Source organism: Heterocephalus glaber, unplaced genomic scaffold (genome assembly GCF_053883595.1).
Source record: "Heterocephalus glaber isolate CG9 unplaced genomic scaffold, H.glaber_assembly_v1.0 deba00000470, whole genome shotgun sequence".
Lineage (NCBI taxonomy): Eukaryota > Metazoa > Chordata > Mammalia > Rodentia > Bathyergidae > Heterocephalus > Heterocephalus glaber.
Window position 1 is genome coordinate 28421334 of NW_028258145.1, and position 22555 is coordinate 28443888.

Here is a 22555-nt window from a genome sequence, read left to right on the forward strand (position 1 = left end):
ATTTACTGTATAGACATTTTATTTTAAGATTTGTATACCAGCCAGGTATGGTGGTGCACAGCTGTAATCCCAGCACTCGAGAGGCTAAGGCAGGAGGATCGCTGTGAGTTCGAGGCCTGTCCTGGACTACATAGTGAATTCAAGGCCAGCCTCAGCTACATAGTGAGACCCTGTCTCAAGAAGAAGAAGAAAAAAAAGGATATACTTGCTAGCATTCTGTCAGCAATAATTCTTTGTATTTTTGTAGTTTCCTATTTATTTTATCTTTCTTTCTTCCCCCCGCTCCCCCAATAGTGGGGATTGAACCCAGGGCCTTCATACAGAACTACATCCTCAGCCCTTTTTTATTTTGAGACAGGGCCTTGCAAAGTTGCCCAGGCTGGGGTCAAACTTGGGAGCCTCAGCCTCCCAGAGTTGCTAGGATTACCGGATGTGCCATGACACCTGGCTTTATTTTACAAAATATTTTTATGTGCTTAATCTTTTTTTTTTTTGAGTCTCATAACACAAATATAGATATGGCAGATATTTTTCCCATTTTATAGGCGAATAAACGCCTCTCAAGAAGATAGTAACTATGTATGTATGTGTCACTCTTGAATTATGAGGCTTTTCTTAGATCTGAGGTCTTTGTTGACTTTTTTTTTGGTACCAGGGATTGAACTCAAGATCTTGCACCTGTGAGGCAGGTGGCGGCACCACTGAGCTAACTAAATCCCCAGCCCTCTGTTGACTTTTTGAAGGCAGTGTGGTCTACAGAAAGAGCCTGGCCTTGGAAGCCAAGAGATGTGTGGCATCAGTAAGGGGTAATAGAAAACACAGAGGGCTCCGGGTCAGGTTTTGGCTTCACTTTTTACCTTCTGTGTAACTTCAGGGAAGTCACTCAGTTCTGTTTCCTTGTCAGTGTCACCCCTCTCTGTGGTGCTATTGTAATGTCAAAACATGATGATGATGGCATTGTCCTTAGGTAGCTTTTATTGAACACTTACTAAATACCAGGCACGGTCCTAAATATTTTATATTTCCCCAGCTAGTCTTCACACCTCTGAGAAATGTTCTTTGATTGTTTCCAGTTAACAGAGTTGAGGCACAGAGATGTTAAGAACTAGACCAAGTTTATGCAGCTACCAAGTGATAAGCTAGGAGAGCAGCCTGAGTTTAGAATCAGTGCTCTCAGCTATGCCACTGTGGAACAGTGTTTCTAAGGTACTCTGCAGACTGTAGCACTCTGAATATGTCAGACCTGCCCTGCAAGGCCTACATGGCCCTGCCAACAGTAGAATGACAGTCAACAGAAAGAATTACAGCCCAGAACACCTCTCTGTATCTTTAATCCTGTCCAGACCCCTAGGAAACAACTCTCCTCCCCTGCAATATCTAGGGAGGGAGGAACATGTAGATACATAGCCCCCAGGAGAAAGCATAATCTCACCAGAAAAGCATTATCTCAGCTTGGTGTGGTGGCATATACCTGTAATCCCAGCCCTCTGGGAGACCAAGCAGAAGGATCACAAATTCAAGCCCAGCATGGGCAATTTAGCAAGACCTGTCTCAACATAAAAAAGTTGCTGGGGATGTAGCTTAGTTTGAAGTCCCTGGGTTCAGTTCTCAGCTGCAAACTGCCCCCCCCAACCGTAATCTCACTAATTTTCTATAGTTTATTATAAAGGTAATATGTGATTATTCAGGAATTATTTGAAATATGGAAATATAAAAAATAAATCATCTCATTGGATATGTTAGTGGGCAGGTCCAAAGAAACAATACAAGGGGCAGGTGGTTGAGGTGGACTGGGCCTTAGGCTACAGGGGGAAAGTGGGGCTCTGTGCTTGTAAACACTCCTCTGAGTAATCCAGTTGAATCTGATACTCTTGGGGTTCAGTGTTTTTTTGGTACTGGGGATCGAACTCGGGGCCTTATGTTTGCGAAGCAGGCGGCAGAACCACTGAGCTAAATCCCTGGCCCACTCTTGGGGTTCAGAGCCTGGCTTGTTGTTACAACCAAAAGGGAGGAAGAATGATTGTGACACCTTTGCTAGTGTGTGTGGGGGGACCTGGGGTAAGTGTGTGAAATTGCCCCCATTACTCCCCTTTGTTGTTTTTGGGCAGAGCCTGGCTACTCTGGCCTAGTGTGAGATTGAAATCCAGGCCCTGAGTCCATAGTTTAGAGTGTAGGGAGAGAGAGAGGAATACTAGCAGGAGGGGTGAGAGACCCTTATTTTGTCTGTGTGAAGACTCTAGGCAGCTGATCATTTTGAGGTGTCACTTGATACTTGTGGGCCTTCTGAAGCCTCATATCCTAGGGGCAGGGGAGACAGTGATGATGAGAGGGTACAGGCTAGGAGGAATCCTCAGGACTGTGCTGTCAGCTCTAGGACACTATACTCTAGAAGTGAGAGCTGAGGGGTCTGTGGTTGGGCCTGTCTATTCCTCCTCTCTGCCCCTCTTGTCTGGCCCAGGTGAAGCAGGGGAGCATTAGGACCCAGAGGCTAGCACGGTCCCTGACAAGTCTAGAGCGGCACTAGCGCAGAGTGAGACTCATCAGCTGGCAAGCAGGATTCGGTGTCTCTGGGTTCAGGAATCCTTGGGGAGCAGAGAGGACCTGCTCATCAGCCCCCAGCACAACCCCCATCCCTATCCCGTCGGCCACTGAAGGAGGCCTATGGAGGGGAGGGCCGTGCCTGACGGCCCTGTGTCGGTCCTTGAGGGCCCAGTGCCCTGACCCTCCTGCCTAGGTTTCTGCCTTTCTCTCTGTCTTTGGTCAGCTGGGGGAGGGGGTAGAGGCCGGGTGAGCAACATGGCCCAAAGCAAGAGGCACGTGTACAACCGGGTAAGTGGCCCTAACCTGGATGGCCCTGGGAAGGCTGCTGGAGAAGGCCTGAGTGCCTGTGGACATCACTGCAGTGGGGGCTGGGGAGATAGGCTGGAACTCAGCTGTGGGTACTCACAAACTGTGTTCCAAAGGAGACCTGGAACCCTAATGATGACAGGCTGGACAGGTTTCCCTTCCTGGAGTTGGGCCCTAAATGGGGACTGCCAAGGCCCAGCCTCTGACTTAATTGGCTATCAGGGTAGGGGTTCCTGAAGGGGGCCATGCTCTCTTGGGGACTCAGCATGGGGTTGATGGGTCAGAGAGGCAGGATAGCAAGGCCTTTCTTTAGAGCTGCTTTGTTGTTTGTTACTTGGTTTCTTTTCTGTCTGAGATTGAATCTGTACCCACTGTTGAGTCCTCCTGGTTTGGAGAGGCTTGTTGGGAGGTTGGGGGTAGTTTCTGAGTTTGAGTATAGCCTTGATATCATTGGAAATTTCCTTTATCAGGTCCATGAGATCTGGCCTGCTGTCCAGGTATGATTCGAGGTCCTGAGCCCCTGGGAGCTGTGTCCTTACCTTCCTGGTGAAGGGAATTAGGGAGTGACAGGCTGGAAGTGTTCACTCTTCCCTGGCTCTGGGAGGGCTCCCTTCTGAAGCCAAGTGAGGGTATAAGAAAGGAGCTCCACGAAATCTTTAAGACTGTGGTGTTACTTCTTCTTGCTTCATTTATCAGTTTGCTGCAAGGCTTCTGGTCCATGGAGCTGCTATTACTAAAAATGGCTTAGGTGTGATTTTCTTCTAAACCATGGGCTGATTTGGGACCTAATTTCATGTTGTGTCCTGTCATCATAAATGTGTTAGAAGCTAAGAGCTTCCCAAGGACAGTGTTTTAGTTTATTCCTCTTCCTTGCCTATCTGTGGAGTGACAAGATATCCATTTGCACTGCTGGGCAGATGAGGTACAAATGGGACAAATCTGAGGTACCTGATATACCTGGCCTGTGTTTTTCTTTTTATAGCAACATAGCATGGGAGAAGAATCTCCAGAGCTTGGGAGAAGAATCTCCAGAGCTTAGGAGAAGAGTGGACAGAGCAGGATACAGGCCAGGAGGAAGGGAGTAGGATGGGTGAATAGGGTGCTGTGCAGCTTCAGGAGTATCATCGTGGCTATGTGGATGGGAGTGACAGGAATGAGATCAGGAAGGAGTGGTGGTGACTTGAAGGCCTGAAAAGAGTAATGGTTGTATGTCTCTGAAAGGGAAAGGCCTGAAAGAGCTGTTTGAACCCAGGGAAGACAGATGACAGTTGAAAGGGAAACAATGCAGTGGGGACGCCCACTGAATCACCTATCTTCCCCTCTCAGACTTTTGAGTCAGGGTATTAGGTTATGAAGAGCCTGGTGTAAACTGAGTTATTTGCTTGAGTTTAATTCCTCTCCTTATGGGCAGTATTCCTGAGAAAACAGCCATGTGGTAAATTTGACAGGTCTATCAATGAGTTCTGATGTGTTGTAAAATTTAAATGTAAACTCTTGAAAATTCTAGGAGATTCCAGAGGAATTTGAAGAAGCTATAGAAAGACTTATCACTGATATTTTTCAAAGGGCAATTTGGAGGCTAACACCACCCTAAGAATCGAGTTCACAGAAGCAACTTCTGGTCTATTTTCAGTCCAGGTGGATAGTTTCTTATGCATTAGGATGCAACCTTTGACCTGAGGCCCCTTGGATATGTGTTTTTTTCAGACACCTAGTAGCAGCAGGATGAGTGCGGAGGCAAGTGCCCGGCCTCTGCGTGTGGGCTCCCGTGTGGAGGTGATTGGAAAAGGCCACCGAGGCACTGTGGCCTATGTTGGAGCCACACTCTTTGCCACTGGCAAATGGGTAGGCGTTATCCTGGATGAAGCAAAGGGCAAGAATGATGGAGTTGTCCAAGGCAGAAAGTATTTCACTTGTGATGAAGGGCATGGCATCTTTGTGCGCCAATCCCAGGTACGCATCCTTTACTTTGTGTGTGTGTGTGTGTGTGTGTGTGTGTGTGTGTGTGTGTTTTAGTGCATGCATATATCTGCTGCATGTACAGCTGGTGTGTTGGTACTTTCTTTTCCAGATTGTGGGCATAAGCTTCTGGTTGGGAGAGTAGGAGGTAGCAGCAGTGGGAAGATTGGCAGTTCATCCTTATGAAAGCTGCCCTGTATTCTGTCTTGCTTGAGAACTGGGGAGAGACCCATATTAGAGCCATTCTTAATCTGGATGTATTGAGTCTATTCCATGGCTTCAGATCCAGGTATTTGAAGATGGAGCAGATACTACTTCTCCAGAGACACCTGATTCATCTGCTTCAAAGGTCCTCAAAAGAGGTAACAGCCACCCACTTAAGTTGTCTCCTCATGTCCAGAAGTCCTAGCACTTCATATAACGGGGGCCACAGTGGATACTGAAAGTTTTCCATCACCACCATATTCTGTTGTTATATCTCCCCCCACCCCACCATGATATTATCTGTCCCTAGCCCTTTATACAAATGCATACTTTGTTTCTGTTTGCTTTCTACAGAGGGAGCTGATACAGCTGCAAAGACTAGCAAACTGGTAAGTAGTTTGTTGGTGGGTGTAGGGAGTAACAGAGAGAGGAAGGGAGGGAGACCCAGTGCTAGGTAGAAGCCGTATGTAAGTCTGAACTGAGGTAATCTAGTCTCTCCAACCTCCCTATAAGGATGCTTTCTGAATATGAGTTGCTGTATTAGGTTTAGCATAAAGGTGGTAGCAAGGAAAGGCTATTAGGTTCCAGAAGTGCAGGGTCAAGTGGGACTGAGCTGGGGGTGATAGGAAGGATAGATCTGACCCTAAGAGTGTAGCCAGGTTCCTACCTTTTGGTACCCAAAGATGCCAAGATCTAAATAGTTGGAGGGTAGGGTAAGGTAGAAATAGAGGAAAAAGGAGCTCTCGTATTCACAAGTGGTGACAAGGAGCCAGGCCCTCTGCCACCTGATTTAGTCTGTATGCAGAGGGTCCTTCCTAGCTCCCCTGTACCATTCCTCTGCAGTGTTGTGAGGTAGGGCTCCAGCTTCTCTGGACCAGAGTGTGGACTTCCTCCAAGCTGATCCTTGATGAACACCTCATCTCATTCATAAATTGACATTGGCCTGCTCTGTCCCCTATCCCCTGCCTGTGTATGCTTGAGTTGGTAGTAACACTACGTCTGGATTGTCTGACGAGCTAGCACAATGTGATGTCTGTTTTCTAACTCCGCCCTTTCCTACTCCTCATGCAGCGGGGACTGAAGCCCAAGAAGGTGGTGTGTTTACTGTTTGTGCTGGGGTGGGTGGGGGCCATGAGCCCCCTCCCCTGCTGTCCTGCATGTCCTTGGGCTGCTGCATGCATGTGTGTGTAACCTGGGGGCTGGGATGGCCAGAGGATATGGTGGCCTTGGCTTCCAGAGCTCCTTTAAAGGGTGCAAAGACATCAGGCTCAGGGTCTAGCCCAAGTAGCACTCATTAGAGATGATTTCTTCCTGCCCCAGACTCCTAGTTAGAAACTCCAACATTTGACTAAACAGCAACAACATGAAATAGAATGTTTACTGGCTTATGGTGGGTTCTCCCTTAGTTGAATTTAGGTGGCAGTGAAGAACAGACTGGAGGAATGGAGCTTGAGAAAGTACTCAGTAAAGTGATTGTGCAGAGAAATGGGAGGTCAGGGGACAATGCACAGAAGGAACAGTTGGAATGCCTGAGAGTCTGCCTGCCTCTGGGTGGGTGTTGCCATGAATATCCACCCTATCAGTCTTTCCCTGCCACTTCCTTCCTCTGGTGTGTGCCTCAGGTCCACCCCTCACCCACATATACAGGGTCTCGGCTGTGCCACCTCCTTCCCCTCCACAGAGTTTTAAACACTTAGAAGTGCTGACATGACTGCTTCCTCATGCCACCTTCTGCCTTGGGCCCGTGCCCAAGCTGTCCCTGACCTGCATGTGCCTTTCTGAGCTGAATGTATATGCTGTATGTATTGTGATTTTCTTGTTGCCATACTGTGTCCTGCCTTGCTGATGTTGCATGGAGAGCTACTGGATTATGGCAGTGGGAAGTGAAGGGAAAACTTCTCCCTTTGACTCCTAGTAGGTAATGTGGCCTCACTTTGGAGTCTTGCAATGGTAGAGACCACATGCTAGTACTTGCTTTGGTCCTCAGTCCTGGCTCCAGGTGGGAATGGGGCTGTAAGAAAAACAGTGCTCTAAAGGATGCTGGGCCCATTCTAGCATCATGGAAACTTGGATCATCTCTTGATTATTACCTCCTGGTTGGGGCTCCTGTCTTACCTCAGGACCCTGAATAGAGAAGAACATGAAACTGCAGTCTGAGGTCTGTGGAGGAATTCTGGTTGCAGCCTGACGTGACCCTGGAAGGGACCTGAGCAATGCCAAACCTGTGGAAATGTGGCAGAGCTCAGCCTGGACTGCCCATGCTGGCTTGTAGCACCTTGCAGTGGACAGTGTCAGTCAGGTAGTAGAGTACTCCTGCTCTCCAGTCTTCCACCCTAGTGATTCTCTCAAAACAAATCACTTAGCCAGGGCCTCTGCTCTCATCTGTGGAACAGAGAGCTAGATCCAGAACAAAAAAGAGTGCTTTGAGGGGAGGGCAGAAGAGAACACAGATGTGTCTGCAAAGTACCTCGTCCTTTCTGGAAAGCCCTTTAGGAACAGGCTTTATTTAACCTGTCTACAACTAGGGGACCATTGGAAGAAGAGCCCATCATTGTCATCAGAGTTGCTGCTGTTCTGATGGAGTGTTCTCCAGGGTTTCTTAAATTACTCTGTTGCTCCTCAGAGTTTAAGCTGGTTGCTGGAGGGGAGTTGTGCGTGTGTGTTCCTGATGAGACATCAGGGTGTAGCCAGTGTGTATAAGAAAAGTGGAAGCAATGGGGTTGTAGAAGGAGCAGAGTGCAGTTATGACATGAGAAACATGGAGCAGGGAAGCCCTGTGTCCCTGCCCACTGATGCCATCTCCCCATAAGGTGCCATTTCTGGCATGCCCTGGGGCCCACTTTTTTGAAGCAAGCTCTTGGGGATGGGTAAGGGAGGGGGAGGGTGGAGCATGAACCTATTCTTTAGAGGAAGCAGCAGGGCGGGCCCAATGCAGGACTTGGTCCAGTCACGATGAGGAGGAGGAGCCAGCAGGCCCCTGGGTGGTTGCTAGGTGACCGAGGAACAGTGGCTCCACCCCCTTGGAGCAGAGGAGGGTGGGTGCATGACGTCAGGTGGAGCTGATGCTGCGGCCACTGAGGCTGCCATCAGCCTAAGCTGGTGAACTCGGCTGGTTACTGCTCCAGTGCCTGCTGGAGCCTGGCTGTCCTGCTGGGCACCTTCGGGGGCCTCTGTATTGGAGCGGCAGCCATTTGCAGGCTGGGAAGCTGCTGGCCGGGAGCTAAGGCTGCATTGTTGGGATTTGATGCACTAATCTGTCTCGCCGCCTTTCCCTCTGTTCGGTCTCTTTCCTTCCCTCCCTTCGTCTGTCCTTCCTCCCGGTGTTTGTCTATCCTCTCTGTCCCTCCTCTTTCCTCTCCTTGCTTTCTTTGGTTTTCTGCAATGATGAGACAGGCACCGACAGCCCGAAAGGTACTCTTGCTTGCTGTGGTCCTGCTGCTGGGTTGCCAGGTCGATGGTGGCAGTAGGCTGCTGGGGTGGGGGTGGGCGCTGATTGACTTCATCTGTCTACCTGGTTGGGGGAGGAGTATGAGGGTGAAGGGAGGGGGCAAGGAGAGGTGTGTATCACCACTGTGCCTCACCCCTGGGATTTGCTCTGTGCCCTGCCTTTTGGCTCTGATGAGTCTGTTCCAGGCCTTGTCTCCAGTGGTCTCACAAGCTTGGGCTTCAGGGATCCCCTACTGCAAACAGGCTTGAGAGGATTTTCTGTAGTAGAGCCTGAGGAAACAGGCCCAGCTGTCTCAGTGCCTCTAACAGGCCTGCCTGCCTCACCCAGCCTTTCTAGAATGACTCTTGGTTGTTCTCTCAGTGTCCACCACCCTGGGATTTGTGTCAGGGGGCTTCCAAGGGTGGGATGGGGACCCTAGAATAGTTTTTGACCCACAACTATGGAAGCTTAGTCCTCGGTAGGAGGGGTAAGGATAGGTCTCCTTGGGCTAAGTGTCTCCTGGAAACTGGGTCTGAGCCAATCTTGGCTTTGCCAGAGCAATGAGATACTGGGGAGCAAGAATACTCTATGGGAATTGGAGTTAATCACCCATTTACCATTTTGCAGTAATCTGAAGTGTTTCTGGATTTGGTTTACAACAGTTTCTCTGTTTTCTGCTCCCCACCCCCAGCTCCCTTGTCCAGCTGGGTGGGGTTACTTTGCTGAGCTCTGGGCTTCTGCTAATGCAATATTCATAGTCCTGACACCTGAGCCCTCTGCGTTAGGGATGGGGACTGCTGCAAGATCCAGTCCTGGGGAGGAGGAAGGACAGCTGTGTTCTGCTTTAGGGATCTGACCTCTCACTTCTGGGCTTTTATCACTCTTGTCATGGGGGAGAGTTCTTCCTAGGGAGACGATGGAGTTTGGCACTTGAAGGAAGAGGCTGACCTGGGACAGTCCTTGGGAGTGGTAGATTGGCGGGGCCTATGGTTCTGGGTTGGAGGGGGAGAGGTTGTTCAAAGAAGGACAGGCCTCTGGAGATCTCAGAGTTGCTGCCTTTGGTCTCTTGTGGCTCAGACTAGGAGACGGGACTTCTGGGATTTCCAGGTTGTCTTAAGGGGTGAGGCCTCTAAAGGTTGGGCAAAAGTGAGAACAGGAACCAAGGGTAATAGGAATTCTGGGTTTCTGGAGTAGAAATATGGTGATTCACCGGAGGGAGAAGGGGATGGGATGGTGTGGAGGAGTGGTGGCTAACTATAGCCCCATTCCTGTTACTTCTGCTCTCATTGCTGTCCCTTTGCTGTCTGTCTTCCTGCCATTATCCTTTCTTTCCTGACTACTTCTCTTCTGGCTCCTGTTACCTCTCCAGACCACAACTCGGCGGCCCAAGGTGAGAACAAATAGGCCTCTGTGCAAAGCCACTGCTGAGTAGTATACACACGTTTCAGGCATGTGCATGTATGTAAGCATGTGCACTATCAAATAAAAGTTGGCCACAGTGCAACATAGGTTCTCTTTGAGGGGAAGGAGGGCCCTAGATTTGGTGATAGGCCCCTCCTGGGAAAATGACTTCTAGCTCTCAGCAGCTTTTCTGACCTAGTACATTGAATTCAAAAGAGAAATGAGAGGGATTGTGGTTAATCCAAGACAGGCATTCTTGAATAATGTAATTTTGACTAGTTTTGAGGGGAGGGATTAGAAGAGGTAAAGTACTTGGCAGTGTAGAATGTTAGTAAGGAGGTGAGTGTGTCTGTGAAAGCCTTTGGATAGGAATGTTGGGATAGAATGCTCTTTCCAAGTGTCAGCCCACTAGAAGAACTTTGGGGTTCAGCCCTGCTAGGGAGAACACTGGGCAGGCTTGTCCACTCCACAGAGCCTTGAGGGTAGCTCCTCAGCACCCACCTCCACCAAGCCCCACAGTGCCCTGGGCAAGCTACCGGATTAGATCCCCTTTGTCTTGGGGGACTAGGTATAGAAGGGTTGTTTCAAGGGGAGTCTGGGGCTACGACTTTCACTTTGACCCTTTTGCCTGTGGGATCCCCTGATACAGACCAAAGGAGGGCAATTCAGTTTGACTTCTGGAGAGGAGGGAGGGCCTGGCAGTGGTAGAGAGCCTGCACCTCACTTTTATTTATTATTTTTATTTTATTTATTTTTGCACCTCACTTTTAGCCCAGCCCTCTCTGGGAACATGAAAATTGAGAACAATCTTTAATCTATTTGTTTTTCTCTGGGAATGATATTGAGACACTTTTTTCCTACTCTGGGGGAGTTGGGTGCAGACCCAGAGTAAGGGTAGGACTGGAAGTATTAAGAAATTGCTAGAATGACACAAGTAGGTCACGGGGAGTTTTGGGGAGATTCTGTTCTAAAGGGTAGTGCCACAGCTGGGAGGAATGTGGGGTCTGTGCCAAAAGGAGGAACCTTATAATAATCTTGAATCTTCTCCCACCCTTTTTCCCTTTCCTCCTCCCTCCCCTGTCCTCTGTCATTGTTGCTTTCTGATTCTTGTTATTTTCCCTCCCTTTCTCTCTGTCTGTTCTTGTTGTTCTTTCATACTCTGACTTTTCCCTTATCTGTCTCTTTCCCTTGTCATATTCTCATGCTCTGTCTGTCTCCCTCTCACTGCCCTGTTCCCCTGTCCTCTCTGAATAGCCCACTCGCCCAGCCAGTACTGGAGTGTCTGGGGCCAGTAGCTCCTTGGGCCCCTCTGGCTCAGCATCAGCAGGGGAGCTGAGCAGCAGTGAGCCCAGTACCCCAGCTCAGACTCCATTGGCAGCACCCATCATCCCCACGCCAGTCCTCACCTCTCCTGGAGCAGCACCCCCACTTCCTTCCCCTTCCAAGGTAAAGACTAGGGTTGGGGTGAAAGAGACTAAAAAATGCCAAGGGGCCTGTGACGCCTGGCTGAGTCTTGGAAACTTCCCATGGTTGGAGAAGACCTAGAACTTAGATTGGAGAGATGGGGACATAACATATGGGTATCTTGGTATTGGCCAGGCTACCCTTTCCGCCCTTCTTTCATATATGTTTCCTTTATATACTGTGCCAGTTTCCTCTCAGACTTTTATATGCCACTTGTTTTTGATGCTGGGGCTGGGGTGATGTTTGCACACGTTTTTGTCTTGTCTACTCCAGCTCACTTATAATGGGAAGCAAGGGTGGGCTGTGCTCAGATCGTGAGGCCTCTTCTTGGCAGGAGGAGGAGGGACTGAGGGCTCAGGTTCGAGACCTGGAGGAGAAACTGGAGACCCTTCGGCTAAAACGGGCAGAAGACAAGGCAAAGCTGAAAGAGCTGGAGAAACACAAGATCCAGCTGGAGCAGGTGCAGGAATGGAAGAGCAAAATGCAGGAGCAGCAGGCAGACCTGCAGCGGCGCCTCAAGGAGGCACGGAAGGTAGAACTCAGGATGAAGGGGCCAGCCGGGTGGGATGAAGGTCCTGAGGATGTAACTGGAAACTAGGTTGATGCTGGAGTCCAGAATCCCATGTGAAGAAGGGCTGCACAGACATTTCTATGCTCTTGCCCACCCACCTCACCCCTCAGGAAGCCAAGGAGGCAATGGAGGCCAAGGAGCGCTACATGGAGGAGATGGCAGATACTGCTGATGCCATCGAGATGGCCACTTTGGACAAGGAGATGGCTGAAGAGCGGGCTGAGTCTCTGCAGCAGGAGGTGGAGGCCCTGAAGGAGCGCGTGGATGAGCTTACCACAGACTTGGAGATCCTCAAGGCTGAGATCGAAGAGAAGGGTAAGGAGCCAGAACCTGTGTGTGTGGGTGGGGGATGAGTTGAGGGGGATGTGACAAGCCTGAACATGGCAATGGTCTTTCCCAGGCTCAGATGGGGCTGCATCCAGTTACCAGCTCAAGCAGCTTGAGGAACAGAACGCTCGCCTCAAGGATGCCCTGGTGAGGTAGGCTCCTCTCTCCTCGGGTCTGGAGCTCACTCACTGGCCTCTGAATGTGTTAGAGCACCCATCACTTGCTGACTCTGACACATACTCTTCCCCCTTTTCTCTTTCCCTCTTCCTCACAGGATGCGGGATCTTTCTTCCTCAGAGAAGCAGGAACATGTGAAGCTCCAGAAACTTATGGAAAAGAAGAACCAAGAGCTGGAAGTTGTGAGGCAACAGCGAGAGCGCCTTCAGGAAGAGTTAACCCAGGCAGAGAGCACCATTGATGAGCTCAAGGAGCAGGTCTGGGGAGTCCAGCCTGTGCCCAGAATCTCCCTACCTGATTTTCCTGTTGCCACCCCTCAGCAGCACTTTTCCTTGTCCCTTCCTCTTAACACAGGTGGATGCTGCTCTGGGTGCTGAGGAGATGGTGGAGATGCTGACTGACCGGAATCTGAATCTGGAAGAGAAAGTGCGGGAGTTGAGGGAGACTGTAGGGGACTTGGTAAGAGAAGAGTAGATACCTGATGGAGAGTATATGGAAGGAACTTGCTGAGAGATTGATACGTTGAGTAGGCTTGTGTAGTAAAGGACTCATCTTAGCCCTGCTGCTCTGACCTTGCCTTTGGTTTCCCAACACTACGTTGTGTTCTAGGAAGCAATGAATGAGATGAATGATGAGCTGCAGGAGAATGCACGTGAGACAGAACTGGAGCTGCGGGAGCAGCTGGACATGGCAGGTGCCCGAGTGCGTGAGGCCCAGAAACGTGTGGAGGCAGCCCAAGAGACAGTTGCAGACTACCAGCAAACCATCAAGAAGTACCGCCAGCTGACTGCCCACCTGCAGGTGCCTGCCCACACCCTGTTCATGTCCCATGATCACCCCAGGACTCCCTCACAGCCTAGCTGTACCTCACTGTCTTTGCTCCCAGGATGTGAATCGGGAATTGACAAACCAGCAGGAAGCATCTGTGGAGAGACAGCAGCAGCCACCTCTAGAGACTTTTGACTTCAAAATCAAGTTTGCTGAGACTAAGGCACATGCTAAGGTCAGGAAAGTAGATGGTCTGAGGCTAGAATGTTAGGGAGCTCAGCCTAGGTATATCTGTGGGCTGACCTGATAGAGAATTATGAGCTTCAGGTTCCTCAGGGAAGGTGTGCTTTGTGTTGTAGTTTGGGAAACTACTGGCCTGGGCTTGTCCTAAAAGCATGGGTCCTGGTAGAGCAGGGTATGGTGATTCTGAGGCTCTACCTTAGCTGAGAGCCCTCCTCCCTGTCCACTTCATAGGCAATCGAGATGGAGTTGAGACAGATGGAGGTGGCCCAGGCCAACCGGCACATGTCCCTCCTGACAGCCTTCATGCCTGACAGCTTCCTTCGGCCAGGTGGAGACCATGACTGTGTCCTGGTGTTGCTGCTTATGCCTCGTCTCATTTGCAAGGTATGGCCGGTTATTTGTATGCACAATAAAAATCTGTTGAACTTGCTGTGATCCAGATGTTGAGGATGCTGAGTGAAGACAGCAGTCAGCATCTGCCCATAAAGAGTTTTTTTTTTTTTGGTACCGGGGATCGAACTCAGGTTCTTGCACTTGCGTAGCAGGCGTTGAAACCACTGAGCTAAATCCCCAGCTGTAAAGAGTTTTTGAGGTAGCAGAGGAACTTATAGTCAAGTCACAGATAACAGATGACTGTGAAGTCTCTATAACTGTAGATTCAACCAACTGTAGATCAAAAATTTTAGGGGAAAAATTATATCTATATTGAACACATACAGACTTTTTTCTTTTCATTATTCCCCAAACAATGTAGTATAAAAACAGTTTTCATAACACTTACATTGTATTAGATATTATAAATAGCCTAGAGATGATTTAAAATATACATGAGGACATACATAAGGTAATATGTAAATATTATGGCATTTTATATAAGAAACTTAAGCATCCATAGATTATTGTATCTGTGTAGGGTAATGGAACCAATCCCCTACAGATTCAAGGGATAACTGTATTACAAATTGTGTGTTATAAAAGAGAGATAGACTCTTTGAGGGAGCATCATTGGGGATCTGATTTAGATGAAAGCAGGATATAACTGAAGAGAGAATATTTTAGCTCAGAGCCAGAAGATGGCTAGGATTTAGCTAGGGGAATAATTGACAGCATAGTATTCTAGGTGGAGAGATAGTGGGGCAGCAGCTCTAAGTCAGGAAGACTTGGTTCTCATGGTCTCACTGCCCTTTTCATTCTCATACCATAAATCCTCACAAAATCCAATAATCACATCATTACCCTTTCCCCAGGGAGACTCCCTGCCCATCTAAGAGCTACTCTGCTTTCTCTCTCTCATCTGTCTACATCCATGCTTCCCACATAATTGTTAAGCTGTGTCCACTATTCCTAAGTCTGTTCTCCAGCCTCTTCTCTGAGTTCTAGGTCCCTGGTCTTCTCTTTGCAGGCAGAGCTGATCCGGAAGCAGGCCCAAGAGAAATTTGAACTAAGTGAGAACTCTTTGGAGCGGCCTGGACTTCGAGGAGCTGCAGGGGAGCAGCTCAGCTTTGCTGCTGGACTGGTATACTCACTGAGCCTGTTGCAGGCCACACTGCACCGCTATGAGCAGTAAGTGACTCCTGACCTCTGCTCCAGGGTCATGGGTCCAGGATAGGCTTGAACTGAAGTTGCCTGGAAGACCCTAGCCTCACAGAGCCCTTCTCTGGTCTCTAGTGCCCTTTCTCAGTGCAATGTGGATGTGTATAAGAAGGTGGGCAGCCTCTACCCTGAGATGAGTGCCCACGAGCGCTCCTTAGATTTCCTCATTGAGCTGCTGCACAAGGATCAGCTGGATGAGACTGTCAATGTGGAGCCTCTCACCAAGGCCATCAAATACTACCAGGTCTGGAGCAAGAATTCAGGTTTAGGGCAGGAGGGAGGGAAGCTTTTGTCTGATAGGAGTTATTGCCAGTGTAATCAAGATTGTATGTGTCAGGCTGGCTGCTTGAAGCCTGATTTACTCTTAGATAAACTTGCCTTATGACTCAGCTGCCTAGTGGTTTTGGATTCTTCTGTACCTCTGGAGACTTACAATGACCCTGGCTCATGCTGTAGTTTGGGAAGAACTCCGCCCTCTTCCACAGGCTAAAGGCTGTTTTTTTTGTCATCCCTTCCCAGCATCTGTATAGCATCCACCTTGCTGAACAGCCTGAGGACTGTACCATGCAGCTGGCTGACCACATTAAGGTGAAGTGTCTGGATCAGTGGTTTAGTCCCCTGTACAAACCAGAATCAGAGGACATTACATAAAGAGATCAGGCTCCCAAAGTGTGTCACATGAGACTGGGACAGGGCCACCAAAGCCAAATCAGAGAAGCCAAAGGATCCACTTATAAATGGGAGTCAGCATAGGGTGGATATTTCTTAGATATGATGATGGGGCAAAAGGTTCCTGATAGTGGCCGATGACCACATGTTCTCTCCTCACAGTTCACCCAGAGTGCCCTGGACTGCATGAGCGTGGAGGTGGGGCGGCTGCGTGCCTTCTTGCAGGTGAGGGCATTTCGAGAGCTGTGAGAGATTCTCTTCCTTCTTGGTCCTCACCTCCATCTCTAGTGCTTAGTTTCCCATTCATTTCCTGTTTCCTTCCTAGAGTGGGCAGGAGGCTACAGATCTTGCCCTTCTGCTTCGGGACCTAGAAACATCATGCAGTGACATCCGCCAGTTCTGCAAGAAGATCCGAAGGCGAATGCCAGGGACAGATGCTCCTGGAATCCCAGCTGCACTGGCCTTTGGATCCCAGGTTTAGGACTTTGAGTAGGGAAGGAAACGAAGCTGAGTAGAACAAGGAAGGGCCTAGCATGTTAAGATCTGGATCTGATCAGGGGACAATACTGGTTTTTTGGGTAGCTGGGAATGTAATGCTGGACTCAGGGTGGGCTCTTGACTGTAGTCTGTCACACAGGTATCGGACACACTCCTAGACTGCAGGAAACACTTGACATGGGTGGTGGCTGTGCTGCAAGAAGTGGCAGCTGCTGCTGCTCAGCTCATTGCCCCCCTGGCAGAGAATGACGGGCTACCTGTGGCTGCACTGGAGGAGCTGGCTTTCAAAGCAAATGAACAGGTTGGCTTGGATGGCTGGGTAGAAGAGGATGAGAAGTTAGTGGCCAGGGCTGTGCTCTCACTCCTGCCCTTGGGTCCTATAGATTTATGGGAGCCCTTCCAGTAGCCCCTATGAGTGTCTGCGTCAGTCATGCACCATCCTCATCAGCACCATGAACAAGCTGGCCACAGCTATGCAGGAAGGGGAGTATGATGCTGAGCGGCCCCCCAGCAAGGTAGGTGGAGATTTCCTTGGAGGGGCTCCAGTGGCCTGGAGAAGCAGGACTTGCAGAGTTGCTGCTAATTGTGGGAGAGCAGGGAGGCAGGAAAAGAGCGTCTGGAAAGCAATATCTTGCCTAAAGGCAAGAATGTTTTCCCTGAAACTGGATCTTTCTGAAAGAAGCACTTTGATAATATCTGCTCTCCACCCCTACCCTCTGACCCACCCTATTTCTTAGCCTCCTCCAGTTGAGCTTCGGGCTGCAGCCCTTCGTGCGGAGATCACAGATGCTGAAGGCCTAGGTTTGAAGCTTGAAGATCGAGAGACAGTTATCAAGGAGTTGAAGAAGTCACTCAAGATTAAGGTGAGGGTAAGGGTATAATGTCAAGTAAAATAAACCAGACACACAAGCTTAAATATCTCATGGCTTCTCTTCTATGAGAAACACAAAGTATAAATAAAGAGCAAAATAATAGGAAACAAGGAGATAGATCTTTTATGAAAGGGAAGGGGAACAAGAGATGGAGGAAGAGTGGAGGGAGGACAGAAGAACGGAAAGTAAAAATAATCAAGATGTGTTGTGTACATGTACCCACTCCATTCAAATGTAATTGTTCTGTACTGCAAGCATATACTAATAAAAAAAATAGAAAAATCAAAGGTGAGGTTAGGGTAGACTTGGGATTTAGGGGCTAGGAAGTATGGTGGGACCCAGGGCAGTAGCAAGTACAGGGATTGGGACTGAGACAGTTTTGGAGGAAAAGGGACCAGGGAGCTGTCAGGGAGCTTTTTTGTGTTTTTCTTTTTTTTTTTAATGTAATGCTGGGGATCAAACCCAGGGCCTTGCACATGCTAGGCAAGCACTCTACCACTGAATCAGATTCCCATTCCTGTCAGGGGTCTTTCTAGCTCATGGTCTAACCTAGGTCTTGGGGATGTGGGGAGGATGTCAGGGAACTAGAAGCTCCTTGTCTTGTCCAGGGAGAGGAGCTGAGTGAGGCAAACGTGCGGCTCAGCCTCCTGGAGAAGAAGCTGGACAGCGCCGCCAAAGATGCAGATGAGCGTATTGACAAAGTCCAGACTCGGCTGGAGGAGACCCAGACACTGCTGCGGAAGAAGGAGAAGTCAGGCACTTTCCCTGGGGCCTACTTTCTCCAACCTTCTCTCTTGCCGAAGGCTCTCTGTTACTAACCCTTCTCCCTTCCCCTCGTAGTGAGACTCCCCATTATCCTTCTCCATTCCAACCCTATTGGTTCACCCCATCCTGAGCCCTGTTGCCCTGTCTCTGTCTCCTCACTAACAGGGCTACCCCAAGAACCTATCAGTACTGAAAAGTCAGGTGGGGCCTTGAGGAAGGGACACTGCCCAAGCCCACATTCTCTTTCACAGAGAGTTTGAGGAGACAATGGATGCGCTCCAGGCTGACATTGACCAGCTGGAGGCAGAGAAGGCAGAGCTAAAACAGCGACTGAACAACCAGTCGAAGCGCACAATTGAGGGGCTCCGGGGGCCCCCTCCCTCAGGCATTGCTACACTGGTCTCTGGCATTGCTGGCGGTGAGTACAGTGGTTTAGGTAGTGCTGGCCCAGAGGAGACTGACTGTATTGCTTTGAAGGTCTTGGCCAAAGTTTGACTTTTGCCTCTCTTCCCCCTGGATGTTTAGCTAAGAACATGTTTGCCTAGTTTCACTCTGCCCGCTTTCACCAAGTTTTCACTTTCCCTAAAGATATGTGCAGAGTTCCTCTGACTAAAGTAGGGCATTCACAAGTTTGTCAGGGAAGTTCAGAATGATGATGACAGTTGCACTCTAGTAGCTGGCCCTTCTGGGTCTACAATCTGGCCTTTCTGTCTCAGCTTTATGTTCCTGAGGGTTGTCAGTCTGCTACCGTCAGGTTTTCCAGCCTTGCCTGAAACCTGCTTTTGACTGTCCCTCCGTTTGGGCACTGAGCTCACACGGCTTCATCTTATGGTGTGATTGTCTTTTCCATTGCATAATTCTCCCAGTTTTACTTCTACCTTCTATTCTGACCTTTGCCTAGTCACTCACTATGATCAGGGCTCTTACCTAGGGTTTCTATGGCTTCAGACCCAGTCTCCCCAGTTTCCTGGGAGAGGAAGTGGCTGCTGCATCTTGGTTCTCATCTACCCCATAGTTTGTTTTTGTTTCCCCTTTAGTTTTTCACGTCCAGAATATATCTTGTTTCCCTGGAATTAAACCATCAAGGCCTCTGGACTTTCCCCACTATTCCTATGTCTTCTTTTTTTTTTAAGTACATGTTTTCAGTATGTAAGATTACATTCATTGTGGGGAGTTGATACATGTATATAACACATCTTAATGCTCCTGTGTCTGTCTGCTTGTTCTCATCAAAGTCCTTGTCACTGGTGCTGCTTGCTTTTGGGAGGTAACCAAGTACCTTTGTGACATTAGACTCCTGTGGTACAGACAGCTTCATGTTCTTTGAGGGAAATCTTCAGAATTATCACCCTGTACTGTTTTAAGCACCGTCTTTTTAAACAAATATTGATTCTGAAATCATGAAACACCCCAAAATTATGAAACTTTGACTCAGGGCAATGGGGAAACCTGAGGAACAAGGGAATGTGCTTGCATCCTCAACTCAAGCTTTGCTGCTGGTGAGCACTAAGGGTACAGACATATGGGGCTCTCTAGAGCATCCTCATTCCCTTCTTGGAGATAGAGTAAGAGACAGAGAGAGGAGAACAGCCTCACATCTCAGGTGCTTCATCCAGCACTCACTTTGCCGTTCTTCTCACAACCTGATTCATGGCCTCACTCCCCCTAGTTCTCTTTTTCCACGCATGTGTACTCTTAGCCCAAGGGCAGGGACAGAGATGGGGTATTATAAAGAGGGTAGGATGATTAGGCAAAGGGTATTCCTACAGGTCGGGTTCAGGATTCCTCTGGTATGTCCCCCATCTCCAAACTATCTAATTCCTCTTTCCTCTTTTCCTGCTCCCCCATGGGCTATCCCGAGTACAGAAGAGCAGCAGCGAGGTAGAGACCCAACCTGACTGGGGCTTACCAGGGCTGGTGGGCACTGGGGCTGGGAGAGCAGGGTGATGCTTCCTGCCATTTGGGAGAAGCCAGGATTGGAGGTGGGAGGGAATGAGGAAAGGGAGAGAGCAGTGATGAAGCCCAATTTTCCTCCTGGGGCTAAGGACATTTGTTATGGTATCCACAGGAAGCACTCCTGGGCAGGCTCCAGGGTCCTTGCCAGGCCCAGGGCTGGTGAAGGACTCACCCCTGCTGCTTCAGCAGATCTCTGCCATGAGGCTGCACATCTCTCAGCTCCAGCATGAGAACAGCATTCTGAAGGTGAGGAGCTCCCAGGGAGAACTGGGATAAAGGATGGAGCATACCTGTCCCATTGATGATGCATGAGAGAGGCCTTCTATCACCTCTCACCACTACCCCTCTTTTTTTTCTCCCACAGGGAGCCCAGATGAAGGCATCCTTGGCAGCCCTGCCCCCTCTGCATGTTGCAAAGCTTTCCCTCCCACCCCATGAGGGCCCTGCTAGTGAGCTAGCCGCTGGAGTGCTATATCGTAAGACCAGTCAGCTGCTGGAGACATTAAATCAGCTGAGCACTCACACTCATGTAGTAGATATCACTCGTGCCAGCCCTGGTATGTACCTTCTGATGATCCCTGAGATCAGTAACACACCCCTTCCCCTTACACCAGGAATTTAGCCCCTGCCCAGGCAGTCCCTGCACATAGAGGCTTTTCCCAGCAATGTCCTTTACCTTTACTGTTTAGTTTGCCTGATTCTCTCACTCTCTCTCAAGTTCATTACCAGTACTCCTGACTTAGACCATTTCAGCTGCCAGCCTGGGCTTTGGTGGGCCTTACTAGCTTTCCCTTTCAACAGCTTCCAAGAGCCCATCGGCCCAGCTTATGGAGCAAGTGGCTCAGCTCAAGTCCCTGAGCGACACCATTGAGAAGCTCAAGGTCAGCTCAGACCCTGCCCTTCCCCACCCTTCTAAACTCACTTCAGAGCATTCATTGACAGAGTCAAACAAACATTTTTAGAGTTCCTTGGGGGCCAGCCCCATGATAGATGGCACACTGGGGAGAGGGTAGAAGGGAAGGCAGAATTTTTGCCTTAGGAACTGAATGTCTTGGTACAAACTGAAGATAAATTCTTATCAACAAAATTCATGAGTTGGGCTCATCTCTAGAGTGTGTCGTTCAAGCTGCAGCTTGTCAGAGTTGAGATCACTGTAGGGTAGAGTTCTTGGGTGTGGCATCCCAGAGGCAGTAGAAGGTAAATTGGGTCTCAAAGAAGAAGAATCTTTAAAGGAGGGATGTTGGAGTGGGGATGTGGTTGGAGGTCAGGGCAAAAGAAAAGTAATAGATTTAGTTCTGCCCTCCTGGTGTTAGTAACTCTTTGAAACCAGGGAGGTCTTGTGCTAATCTGTGGGAGGGTCCCCTAAATAATTTTTGTCTTTCCCTCCTCAGGATGAGGTCCTCAGGGAGACAGTATCTCAACGCCCTGGAGCCACAGTCCCCACTGACTTTGCCACTTTCCCTTCATCAGTCTTCCTCAGGGTAAGGGGGAGCATGGGGCAGAGGATGGCATAGTGTGGAGGGTCCAGATGGGTCCTGTTCCTCCTCCAGAGTTTCAGCACACCTCTGGAGTCTTAGATCCCACAACTGCATGCACTCTGCTTTATCTAGCAAGTCCAAGTCTTAACTTGGAAGTAACTCATAATTCTTGTAATATCTTAGATAAAACAATACCTTCTATGACTTGATACCATGACTCCAAACTCCCTTGCAAGATTGTGTGCCCCGTTCTAATTTGAAAAATGTGGCCACGATAGCCCAAGAACTCAAAAGCCTCATTCTCTGAGGGGCTGCCTTGGTATCAAGGACCTCTTCAGTGGCCCACAGTTTAAGTGAGCCCCTGACCTGGAATCTTCTCTCTTTAACCCCAAGGCCAAGGAAGAGCAGCAAGATGACACAGTCTACATGGGCAAAGTGACCTTCTCATGTGCGGCTGGCCTCGGACAGCGACACCGGCTGGTGCTGACCCAGGAGCAGCTGTACCAGCTTCATAGTCGCCTCATCTCCTAAGCACTCCTCCTGCCACTGTCCCCTTCAACCCTCAGCCTTCCTCTTGCCACTTGGCCCAATGCACAGCCACCTCAGCCAACCCTAGGTAGAACCATGTGGGCTAAAATCTTCCTGTCCTGTTCAGTTTTGCTCCCATCTTGGCAGAGCTCCACTCCTACCCCTTAACCTGGGTTCTTCCATTCCTGTCCCCAGGCATTTTCCATAATTTGCTGTTCATTTCTCCCTCTTTCCTGAGGCGCCCCAGGGCATGTGGGGGGTAGGCTGAGACTCCCACCACCAAAGGTTGAATGAGGTCCCTCTGATTGAGTGAGGACTTCATCCCTTGATTAAAGCAACTTCTGCTTCAATGCTTTTTGTGTGATGTTGAGGTTGGGCTTGGGCCATTTGGCTCAGCAGGAGTGGAGGAGAAGGGATGCTGAAGAAGCTCTGTCTGTATTAAATTTGAGGGCCCCTCTCTGTACTGACCAAGAGTGCTGTGCCCCTCAAATCTGTGTGCAGTAAGTTACTCTGAGCAAGGGGACAAGGACTAGACTAGGTGTAGGCATGTATGTTCATTGAGAGAGTTCAGAGAGCTGAGGGTGGGTAGCTCTGCTAGCCCTGCTGTGTTTCCACTGCTCTAGACCAGTTTCTAGAGCTGGAATAATGATGTGATCACCACCCCAGCCGACTTTATTAGACCTGGGGGCAGTTAGAGGAACATTTACTAAACAAGGGGAAACCAAAACAACAAACCAGTAAGAAAGGATGGAAGTTGTGAAAACTATTCCTAAATCTCACTATAAATTATTATCAGTTGAGGAGCTAC

The 22555-nt window shown here is 49.3% G+C and overlaps 1 protein-coding gene across 20 annotated transcripts in view; it reads left to right on the forward strand.

Moving 5' to 3' along the window:
- The window catches only part of Dctn1 (dynactin subunit 1), a 29870-nt gene extending 7773 nt beyond the window's left edge, over positions 1 to 22097 (forward strand). The window contains exons 1-32 of one of the 20 annotated variants that reach the window (XM_021258280.2): positions 2520 to 2829; positions 4555 to 4800; positions 5090 to 5168; positions 5365 to 5399; positions 6082 to 6105; positions 8404 to 8421; positions 9807 to 9827; positions 11093 to 11284; positions 11637 to 11834; positions 11984 to 12188; positions 12274 to 12352; positions 12475 to 12634; positions 12732 to 12836; positions 12987 to 13178; positions 13264 to 13380; positions 13620 to 13772; positions 14791 to 14951; positions 15057 to 15225; positions 15501 to 15569; positions 15813 to 15875; positions 15976 to 16125; positions 16288 to 16449; positions 16532 to 16663; positions 16886 to 17011; positions 17629 to 17771; positions 18037 to 18203; positions 19652 to 19666; positions 19854 to 19987; positions 20106 to 20298; positions 20543 to 20622; positions 21133 to 21222; positions 21613 to 22097. In XM_021258280.2, coding sequence (XP_021113939.2) covers positions 2797 to 2829; positions 4555 to 4800; positions 5090 to 5168; positions 5365 to 5399; positions 6082 to 6105; positions 8404 to 8421; positions 9807 to 9827; positions 11093 to 11284; positions 11637 to 11834; positions 11984 to 12188; positions 12274 to 12352; positions 12475 to 12634; positions 12732 to 12836; positions 12987 to 13178; positions 13264 to 13380; positions 13620 to 13772; positions 14791 to 14951; positions 15057 to 15225; positions 15501 to 15569; positions 15813 to 15875; positions 15976 to 16125; positions 16288 to 16449; positions 16532 to 16663; positions 16886 to 17011; positions 17629 to 17771; positions 18037 to 18203; positions 19652 to 19666; positions 19854 to 19987; positions 20106 to 20298; positions 20543 to 20622; positions 21133 to 21222; positions 21613 to 21750 — 3849 coding nt within the window. In that variant the 5' untranslated portion in view covers positions 2520 to 2796 and the 3' untranslated portion in view covers positions 21751 to 22097. Of the gene's footprint in view, positions 1 to 2516; positions 2830 to 4554; positions 4801 to 5089; positions 5169 to 5364; positions 5400 to 6081; positions 6106 to 6136; positions 8422 to 8562; positions 9828 to 11092; positions 11285 to 11575; positions 11835 to 11983; positions 12189 to 12273; positions 12353 to 12474; positions 12635 to 12731; positions 12837 to 12986; positions 13179 to 13263; positions 13381 to 13619; positions 13773 to 14790; positions 14952 to 15056; positions 15226 to 15500; positions 15570 to 15812; positions 15876 to 15975; positions 16126 to 16287; positions 16450 to 16531; positions 16664 to 16885; positions 17012 to 17628; positions 17772 to 18036; positions 18204 to 19651; positions 19667 to 19853; positions 19988 to 20105; positions 20299 to 20542; positions 20623 to 21132; positions 21223 to 21612 lie in introns of those variants that run through there. The other 19 variants (XM_004844690.4, XM_021258284.2, XM_087202023.1 and 16 more) reach the window with 19 other exon arrangements.
- The last annotated feature ends 458 nt before the right edge of the window (positions 22098 to 22555 follow it).